This window comes from Protomyctophum parallelum, assembly GCF_964188405.1.
Source record: "Protomyctophum parallelum genome assembly, chromosome: 21".
Lineage (NCBI taxonomy): Eukaryota > Metazoa > Chordata > Actinopteri > Myctophiformes > Myctophidae > Protomyctophum > Protomyctophum parallelum.
This window is the reverse complement of record NC_139713.1, coordinates 28,869,343-28,880,646: the sequence shown is the minus strand read 5'-3', so window position 1 is coordinate 28,880,646 and position 11,304 is coordinate 28,869,343. Positions and strand designations below refer to the sequence as shown.

Here is an 11,304-nt window from a genome sequence, read left to right as displayed (position 1 = left end):
ATGTCCATGCCTGGGACACAGAAAGATGTCAGTATAGTTAACAAGGTCATGATAGGTGAACATTTATATAACACACTCTGTAGATCGGCTATTTTCGAGATAATGTAGAAACCCTGCTTAGCGCAGAATGGAATAATCAAGTTGAATTGGAGTAACAATACCTCCAGTAGTTGGAGTTGACATGACAACTTGAATGTTGAAACAGTAAGCAATATAATTGCTTAAGTTTCATTGTTTTGAATCAGATAATCATCAGTTCAGCATTAACTGTCACCTTTTCTGTTTTCACCATTATGCTTCATAAAACGAAACATTATTGATTAGAAGGCAGAACTGTTCCTGTTAATGAGACATGTGTACCTTCTGTACCAGTGAGCTTTTTCATAGCCATAATTAGTTGGCTCAGTATTGATCAAATACACGCAAGTAGACTATGATACGTGAAGTGAACTGGACCCGTCATTATGTTTGGTCCAAAAGGGGAACCTATCGATACTGAATTGGTCTGCTTTGTGAGTTTCCAAAATACAATGCAGGGAATTGCAGTTATATGCCAGTGAAACTAAAAGCTTGTTGTTCAGGGCATAGATCTGCCATCTGGTTTTCACAAACCCCAAGGCAAGCCATCAGACTTGTGAACTCTGACTAATTCCCTCTATCATTTCTCCATGCTGCCGAAGACTTTGGGTGGTTTGTCTCATTATGAACTGACTGATTTTATTAGAGGTGTTTTGAGAATTTTAGTATTTATTATTATTATTATTTGAGTAGTTTTAGATTGCATTAAGCCAGTGGAACAGAATTCTGTTCAATTATGCATGTTATGTATTGTAATTTGTAAATTTAAAACAAAGAACAGAAAATAATTAGGCAAAGTATTATGATAGTATTATTATATCAATATGAAAAGAATATAATGTAAAACGTAGTGGCAGAAGTACATGTAAACAAAAGGCACTATTTTCCTCGGTGACAAATACCCAACAAATGCTCTTAATCACCAAAACATGTTTATTAAAGAGGCGATTACGCATTAGCCATTTCTGATAATGAAAATGGATGTATGGAGAGTGGGTGTGACTGTAACTCAAATGAGGTGGTCATTATAAGAGGATTTATTTATTTTGTTAATATGATGAAATCAAGAGTGCACATGTGCATTACTGATAGACCTCTGGTCCGGAGTCTTTGAATGTTTCTCATCAACCATGCTTCATCCCCCTAGTGGGGACTGGGGTCGATGTGGCCGGAATGCAACTCCTTCCCGAGATTGTGATATATATATTTCTTCCTACAAAAAACTGTTTTGACTGAATTACCTGTCTGTATTAACCTGTAAAAAGGAATAAAAACAAAGTAAACACAAGCAGCACATGGAGTCATGCAAGCGTCAGACCTTTTATACAATATATGGAGTCACTTTCTCTCAGCATCCCTGTGCTAAATAGAAGAGTGACATATTGTCGTTGTCGGGTGGAAACCTTGTATGTCCAAAACGGTAACTTTTCCGAAAATGGATAAAAGAACCTTGTAGTACCAAGCTCCTAATAATTTCGGTTGGTTACATATTAAAACCCTCAGACACACTTCATCAGTTTCACTTCATAGTGATTGTTTTAAGTTTGAAGTCACTTTGTTTAAGCTCTTTGTTCGGTTTTAATAGTTGAGTTTTAATACCCTGTCCTGACTGATTTGCTGCATGTGGTGTTTATTTTTTATTTTTTTCTATATGTTTTTATACTCTTATTTTGTTCTTTGCCATTGTTCTATCATTTTAACTACTTGTGTTTTATTGTATTCTATTTTTGTGTCCTGCCCTGTGAAGAAGCACTTTGAGCTGCATTTATGTATGAAAGGTGCTATATAAATAAAGTGTATTATTATTATTATTATTATTATTATTTGTATCTGCTGTTATTACCTTAATGTTTTTCAAAGGGTATCTTTGAAAAACTAAGAAAGGGTCCCGCACACTGTCAGACACTTGCCAAAATGTTGCTCTTTATTGGGTTGACGTTTCGGTCGATTAGACCAGATCATGTTAAATTGTCCTCTGTAAAATTGTATTACCCTAATCCAACATGGACATCTACTAATAGGCTACTGTATGTTCTCGCCTCCAGTGATAACTTAAGGCACTACAGCAGTGGATAGATTATTTCTATATCATGCAAAGAAAGGTTTCTATGATTGACGTTAGCTTTACAGTGTGCTTGCATGAGTTATATCTATTATCTAGAGGACATGTACATGTACTAGAACTGAATTACTCATGACCTTGGCTGAGTCTATTCATCATAAGAAGAAAAGGAGAACAACATATATTCTCCAGATTGCACCTTTTAATGTTTGTTTGTTTGTGTTTGTTTTTTAAATAAATTAATGCCACAACGTCGTAAACAAAAAACACTCTAGCGATGATTAGCCTATATCAGAATATAGTGCTTTCATCTTAACGCTTTCATCTTAACTGTTAAGATGAAAGAGTGTTAAGACTTAACACAAAACTTACCCAAAAATATCACTTACCCTACCTTTAACCAATAAAAACAGACAACATAAGAGAGTGTGACTAAATAACTACATTTGATTTGTAATACATTATTTTCCCATTTCCTGAGAAGTAACGTTTTTGGACATACATGGTATCTGCCCGACAGTAATGACAATGACGTAAACTGAATGAAGGACACTGGTATACGTGTCAGCATGTTCTTGTTTTTCTCATTCACCTGCCAGCATCAACACATTCCCCCGTAACAAAGAACAAACTAAGGGTAGTCAGAGCACTCAAGCATACAGTACATCAACTGGACTGCCTGTACTGTGCACTCCTCTAGACTTGTGGGAGGTATCATAGTGTGAAACCATCTCCAGCAAATGGTTACTGTACATGTATATTATTAATCTGTATGACTGGTACAGATTTAATCAAATGTGTAAATGTTCATTCTTATGAAAGGAAGGCCGATGTGTTGAACATGGACATTATGATTTGACAGAGAGTTGAATGTCTGGACCTATAGTAATGTCCTGTTAACTAAACTTCTATCACTTTTTCGAACATAAACTATAAGGATATTAAATATCCCTTGTTTTATTTTTTTTCGTTTTATTATTATTTTAAATCTAGTTATTTTATTTCCTTTGCCTGTTCATTTGTTTTAATATGTTTGAAATAAATAAATAAATGAAATGAAATGAAATATGATATTTAAGATGTGTGTGTATCATTGAGAAAGCAGAAAGGGGACATTTCTTCTTTATGTAGTGTATCTCTGCTGTCTAGAAGAAACTCCAAAATGTTTTTTTTTTTTTAGGAAATGAAAAAACATCCAGCTGAAGTGGAGTTAGGAGGTATAGCTCAGTTGGCAGAGCTCTTGCCTTTGAACCACAAGTTCACAGGTTCGATCCCGGGCACCGCTAACTCATCGTATGAGCATTGAGCAGCACGGCTTGGGTGCGGAAAGTCGTGCGGGAAGTAGTGGGAGCTGACTCAGCAATCCATCTCCCAGGGGTCTAGTCTAGCGCATTGTTACGGGGACAGACTCCCGTGTGTTACCGGCTGATACCGACAATAAGCCCTTAACGACCTACTTCTTCTTCTTCTTTTAGCCCCTCCTATGCCCAGCTTTGTGTGTTTGTGTGAATCATAGCGATGATCTGATTGCCTGCTCACCTCATAATGATGATTTGATTGGCTAATAAAAAGTGAGGGCAGAAAGTGAAGATGTCAATTGTGATTGGCCAGAATGTGATGATGTATGATAATGTATAATAATATATTAATAATCTTTATTTGTATAGCACCTTTCACGCGGAAAATTTTAATCCAAAGTGCTTCACATAAAACAAATGATAAGAGCGCCCCTCACTTCATACAAGTGTGATTTATTTTTCACAAACAGACGTAAAGGGTGTTCAATAGCATTGATTTATGAAAATAATGATCAAAAACCTAAAAAAATTGCTAGGTGGTTTCTTCCGGGCAGATATACTGAACGATATACTGTATACTGTATATAGTGTGATATTTTCATGGAAATCATCCCCTGGTTTCTGTGAAAATCCTTGAAGGTCATTCTAAGATAGGGTCCTGCTCGGTCCCTATACTGATGTGCCCATCCAGGGGCAATATAATACAATATAATATGTGCTTAAATGTTAAACACAAAAGTAAAACACTCTAATGTAATGGTTCCTTAATAGACACATATCAAATAATTTATGCTAGCGTCTCTGGGGCTTTATATACATGACACACACATATATATACAGTATACAGTATATATTCTCTGTGAAATACAGAGAATGTGAAACCATTATGAAAACGGTAGGACCACTTAGCCATCCCACAAATCACAGTCAAGTAGTATTGTAAAAGTTACACCACTATACCTGCTAGTGATTGGGGTCCTCCTTCCTCCTCTGACCACCACGTCTATTTGTTTGGCGTGGTGAAGTGATCCAAAGAGAATTCAGCTCTGTAGCATGTAGGAGTGCTGTTGGTGTAAATGGACAGGTCTGTCAGCAGCTTCCTTATACAGTACACCAGTTAGATGGAGTCTCTCTCACAGCAGCAACAGGAGGCAGCTGTTACAGTATATCAGTGCGTGTTGCTCTGGCGGAGGAGGAGGATAGCGAGGCACATTGACCCCCCCCCCCCCCCCCCCCATCCTGTGTGACCCACATCACAGCGCGCTTATACAGTGATCAAACCAAACAGATACACAGGGCTCCATCTTGCACCACCCTTATCCCTTAACGTATTTGCCATATTTTACTATTTTGAAAAACATGTTAAAATAGTTCAACTAGCCGATCTACATCGAGACATTGTGAGCTTGTAGATCGGCTATTTGAACTATTTTAAAAGGTTTTTTTTAAATAGTAAAAAATTGCAAATTAGTTTAGGGATAAGCTAGGGTTAAGGGGTGGCACAAGATATAGCCCACAAAGCCTATCAGAGGACATGTTGTACAGTTGGCACAGTAACCACAGAAGCACAATGTGTTACACTTCAAAGAATTATTGTTTTCGATATCTTTCCTATATATCCTCAATGATAATGCATCAGTGCGTGGAACATCGGATGCTGAATTAACTACAAGGTGAGAGGATCCGTGATATAAGTCAGCTGGTGCTGTTCCCACTTCTTGGATAACTGCAATAAAGTACTAAGTACTTCTGGAGAGTAACTACTATGCACTTTGTTTTTAAACCGACATCAGTCTTGTTCACTGCTCAGCCTTGTATGAGAGGAATCCTGTGAAAGGAGCAGTCAGCCACATAAAAGCCTCTTAATGTACTGTACAGCATCACACGCACAACTGAACAGGAGCTACATGGGCACTTTCCTCTGGGTCTGGGGTGCTAGTTGACTACCCCTAGGGGTACTTTGGGGTAGTCCTATAGGTAGTCCGAAAATGAAGTTCATGTGAGCTGGAATTATAATCGCTGCGCGTCTTGTCTCGGGTAAGACAATAAGAAATGGAATTAGACCCACGAGGACCGATCATCTTTTTCATATTATTACATTATTTAATATTACACTTATATTAAAATTGCCTTAAGGGAGGTCCATGCAGCCAGTCGGACCTCTGACGTCATGCTCATGTCACCTCAGCCATAATCATATAAGGAGTTCACAGTGCAGCTACGCCCAAATATGGAGGGTGTTGTCTCGTTGTCTAACCTCAATGTGTGTTGTCATGGCGCTTCAGACGGAAAACAAATCAGGCATGCAATTGCATACTGATGACATCAGGGATCACCATATCAGTTGGATCGGTGGTGCAAAGTAGGTCTATACAATTAATTTAAGACTTTTACTCAAGTGGTATTCCAATGGTGACTTTCAATTGGACCATTTCCCGTGAGATATGATGGGTATACTGCAGGCATAGAAATACCAATCTAAAATAAACGGGGTAAATGTATGGCAAGGCTGGGAAACATCCCTGCTAAAGCACCACTTTATCATGGAGTCCAAGGCAATGAAGTGCAATAAAACAGTCACATTGATAAGGTTGTGACTCATTCCTGAACTGTCCTTGAGAGCCTAGGAGATTTTCCATCAACTCTGGGAGATGTTATGGTTGTTGTTGGATATATGGGCTGATCTTGAGAAGATCTATAAATCCTAGAATGCTCATAGATACATCACTTAGATAGACATAATGTAATGCTACTGTATGCTTTTTTTTATCCCACGATTTTGTAACACATTTTTTTCACCCAGTGTCAATTATCGAATATAATCCTGGGCGCTACACTTCCTCTGCCAACCTGGGGGGGCAGCGGACTGACCTCAAGCTTCCTTCTATGCATGAGGAGTCCAGACGTAGCACGTGGAAGGAACACGTTATTCCGACCAGTTCCTTTCCCCTCCATCAGGCTGGCCAGGGGGAGGTAGTTTAGAGACCAGGATTGCTGCATGTTTTTGTGAGGGTACCTACCCTAGGAGACACGGGGAGAACATGCAGACTCCACACAGAAAGGCCCTTTCGCCCTTTCGCCAACCCCGCCTAGGGTATGGGCACTGATGACGCGGAGGAGGGAGCACGCCCCCAGAGTCCCCAGCGGGAATCGAACCCAGGACCTTCTAGCTGTGAGGCGATATTCTTCTTCTTCTTTCGTGTATCATCCTCAAATGTCCAACTCAGTATCGAGTAGCTATGCCCTTGTCTCTGGCCCCACGTGGAAGAGGTAGGACGCAGGTAGGACACAGGAGTGGGTTTCAGGCAGCCAGTTATGGTTCGGAGAGAGTTGTTAATTACTGTGTCTACCTTTTTGACATGTGGGCTCCTACACCACACTGGGGCACAATATTCAGCTGCAGAGAAGACCAGGGCTTGGGTGGAAATCCGCAATGTGTTGGCGGAAGCTCCCCAGGGCGTACCAGTGAGGCGACAGATAAGTGAGACCCTTGATGTGACCTTTGCCCTCACGTCTTCAAGGTGTTTATTGAATGGCAGAATTCTGTCCAAGTGCACCCTGAGGTATTTTGGGGGTTTTTGGAACTCAAGGCACTTGCTGTCAACGAACACATTGATTTCCCTCTCTGTTGTTGAGGTGGTATGCTGAGCTGCAGGCACCACCTAAGGAGGTAGACAGCCAAGATCTCCATGTCCTGGTTGAGACCATCTTCCATTGCTTTCCAGGTCGGTCGTCGTAGCATGATGGCCAGGTCATCTGCGTACCCATACTTCCTTGATGTTGTCTCTGGAAGGTCTACAGTATTTGAACATTGGGTTGTCAGTGTGAACACAAATAGATGATTAGCCACAACTGTGGATATGTTGCATCAGCTATTACTTAATATACAGTACAATGTTGCAATAAAGTGTTACAAAAACATTTTGTAGCGATAAAGTATATTACAAAAACAACAGATATTTCTTTCAGATTAACTGACAATGTGAACACAAAAATAACGGAATCCCTTTTCTGTCGTCCCACTTCTTGGATCCATTTGAAGAGAGAACTCAGTTTGGGAAAAAGGAGACATAATTAATTAATTATGTGAAAAGACCCTATATGGTGTAATTTGTGCCATTTGTTGTCAACATAATATTTCCGAACACTCAGAATGCAAGTGTTTCTGTAAAGAAGCTTGCTCAAATGGCTGAGAAAACAAGGAAAAGACAGGCACTTCTGCCTGCCCTGCCATAACAATCCCTCATCCAATAACTGTCAGAGCTGTCTGACACCCCTGTCCAGTTCATGTGAAGTGTGAAAAGGACAAATACAACACATTCCATTTGAACAAGACAAAGTATTGCAATTTGCAGGCCAATCCATAGCCTACTGGACAATGCAGTAATTGGGTTAAAATTACATGTACACACTGCCTTCCATAGGCGTGTGTGGTTTATTCTCAGTTGAACACAGATGTCGCACTCTGAAAATAGCAGATGTACATGCAAGCTCACAAGGGGGACACTTTTGTATCATAACAAAAGAAAATATCGCATGGATGCACCTGGGACGTATCCTCAGTGATGTACCCCAAGGTCATCAGGGTTTCGGGTCTCTCGAACATCATACCCCTCACTCAGGCGACCCAGCCGGGGTGATGAAGTCCCGACTTACGTCCCAGTAGCTACCCTCAATCAGTCCCATTAGGGAAAGACCAAGGCCACACAATCCGTTGGAACCTGTGCGTTGCACCAGAGTCCCAGCACCAGACACTTCATTCAGGAGTGGTGTATTCCTAAGCCGCAATGGTTCCTGCAGCCTCCACCTGAGCAGCAAGGTGGTGCTGCAGGCTCCGCTTGCGGCTTAAGTGGCCCTCCTAAAGGCCTCACCGAGGGTTTGTTGGGCTTCCTCCTCACGGAGGACACAGGCTGGGGCGCTAACCCATACTGCTCACCCAGGTGCCGTCTACATTCCGGCTGTCACTCCTGACTACCTGGTTGTCACATAGTCTATTCCTATGAGTCACTATAAATAGAATAACTAACAAAAAAACATTGCATGGATGCACCTGGGACATATCCTCAGTGATGTATCCAAATTTAAGGTCATCTGGGTTTTGGGTCTCTCAAACATCATACCCCTCACTCAGGCGACCCAGCCGGGGTGATCAAGTCCTGACTTACATCCCAGTAGCTACCCAGTAGCGACCAAGGCCACACAATCCATTAGAACTACTCCAAAACTACTCTGCCAGGGCTGGGAGGTACGCTTCTGGCGCATGGAAGGACTAGGCTTTGTGGGTTGACTCCTGTCCGGGGCCCTCCTAGGTCTCACAGTCACCAGGTCAACTTCTGTACTCACACCAGAGTCCCAGAAATTTCAATGCAGGGGCCTCCTGCAGGATCCTGGAGAGTGTTGGCAGCTCTATCATGAGTATGTGAATGGTTACCTCTACCATCAGTATGTGAATGTGTGAATGTAAAATTGTAAAGCACTAAAATGCGCTATAGAAATGCAGACCATGTATGTTCATATATTCAAATATGTCACACTTTTGCTAAACACATTTTGTGATCCCCAGGTCAGCAACAGATGCGTGGGGATTCTAGCTGGATTACCCACATTCACGCACACACACATATACAGTACACACACATATACAGCGCACACACACACACACACACACAGGCTGTCTGGGAATTCGTTTTTGAGTATACCATCTGGACTCATAGGCCTTGTTTGTTCTAACTTACCATTGACCTCCGAGACATGGATTTCAGATAAGCCACTGAAACCCCAGCATCCGTATTGTGGGGAAAGCTTTAGCTAAAAATAGCCAATCGACAAGCTTACAACACGTCGTCCATCATTATAGACACAATATAAATCTTTATGGGGTCTTCCAGAATGAAAGTGGTCTAATCTGCAGGTGTCTCTACTGCATTCTCAGACGAGCCCTCCTCAACGTCTCCAGTCCTCCCGGTTCTCCATACATCTGGAACTGTAACTATAATTAACACTGACGATTTTATAGCTGGCAAGAGACCCCTAAGAGCTCCCCACCCGAATGCCTCTGAGCAGCGGGTGAAGCTGAAACTGGATTTCCCACAGAATTAATAAAGGTGTTCCTTCTATCATAAAAAGGCATCTCTCTTCAGCAGCTATATCCACCAGTTCTCTCTCCCACCTCTCTCTGTGTATAGATCTTTGTGAAGAAGGGCGGGCAAGCCAAGTTAAAGGGAATGCAAGCCATTGATCTGATCTGTATAATGGCCACATGGTTTATTAATTATCCCAGCAGCAGCGAACTTCGCATCACTCAGCCATGGCCACTTGCCTATAGAGCGCCGCAGTCCCGCCCCCCTCGAGAGACCCGGAAAAGAAATCCCTGTTCATTTTCCTCATAGACTTTTCAGAAAGTATTTATTTAAAGACGTTTACGCCGCGGACAAAGCCAACTCTTGTCGTGACAAATCATGACAACAAACGGGCCAAACACAGAATTAGAAAGTAGAAAAAAACGTCTTAACACTTTTTTGATGTTTTTCTTCTTTGTAATTATTTGTTTGGTCACATTATATTGTGTGTGTTGTCATGATTTGTCACGACAAGAGTTGGCTTCGTACGACGCTTAAAAGGTCTTTAAATAAATACGTTTTGAAATGTCTATGGGAAAAATGCATTGAGATTCATTTCCTGGGCCTGGCTTCGTCATGAAAGGGGGCGGGACTGCGACGATCTATAGGGAGGCCGGTGTGCATGCGGCACCCCCCTCAGGGCTCAATACTCATCGTTGATGTCGCACCTGGCTTGAAACTTTGAGATGCAACGCATCAGAGGTTTGCAGAAACGTATAACCACAATATTTCTTGTGCGCCCCCAGCTAAGGCCGAAACATCAGTCGGATAAACCAATGCATATGGAGCCAGAGTCTGCGACTTCTTTCCATTAGTTAGACTAAAGTCTTTCATAATGAGGGCTCTATCTGTTCAACATGAATAAAAGCGAGAAGATCTACAAGAATGTAATACACAAAGCTTATGACAATTTGTATTGGGGCCAGTTTTAAATAAGTCCATTGGAGATATTTTAGAGTTTATATATATTATTCAAAAGACTGACTAAAATAAAAATGTACTGACAAAAACAACACTGAATGGCCATGCCATGTACCCATTCTAAACCTGAGGTGTGTGTTTGTATATATATATATATATATATATATATATATATATATACACACAAACACACACCTCAGAAAGGTTTAGAATGGGTACATGGCATGGCCATTCAGTGTTGTTTTTGTCAGTACATTTTTATTTTAGTCATAGTCTTTTGAATAATTTTCATTTAGTTTTAGTCACCTGGAATGTTTTAGTGTTAGTCCAGTTTTAAGTCAACAAAATGTCTATACGATTTTAGTCGACTAAATCTACAGTTGATTTAGTCGACTAAAATGTGTTTTGACAGGCCTTGATGTCGTAATGGCAACGTGTCGCAGTGCGACGCGTTGTGAGCTTGTAGATCTGCTATTTTCAGCACGCAACCAAGCATAAAACTGGATCTCTTGTTCACTAGTATCCCTTCCTAACATTTTAGTCTAGTTTCTATTTGTTGACAAAATTGTCAATATATTTAGTCTTAGTTTTAGGTCATCATAGATTCGTCAAGGTTCAAGGTTACTTTGTTTTGTCTCCCAAAGGAGACATTTCTCTTGGACACAAGGAAAGGAAAGGAAAGGAAAGGTACTATGTTTACCCAGGGTAACTGGACTAAGCTCAAGAACTTGTTTACAGCCAGGCCCTGCTCATAGAACATTTCATGGTAGAGGTTCAATGCCTTGCTCAAGGGCACTTCAGCGGTGGTAATTTTAACGTGCCGGTC

At 41.0% G+C, this 11,304-nt stretch overlaps 1 protein-coding gene across 1 annotated transcript in view; it reads right to left on the bottom strand.

The window, feature by feature from the left end:
* opn4xa (opsin 4xa) overlaps window positions 1-4,533 on the bottom strand; it is a 14,142-nt gene extending 9,609 nt beyond the window's left edge. The window contains exons 1-2 of the mRNA XM_083793963.1: window positions 4,399-4,533; window positions 1-10 (exon numbers count right to left, since the gene is read on the bottom strand). The exon at window positions 1-10 is cut by the window's left edge and continues 126 nt beyond it. Of these exons, the coding sequence (XP_083650089.1) occupies window positions 1-8 (8 nt within the window). The 5' untranslated portion in view covers window positions 9-10; window positions 4,399-4,533. The remainder of the gene's footprint in view (window positions 11-4,398) is intronic.
* Between the last annotated feature and the right edge of the window lie 6,771 nt (window positions 4,534-11,304).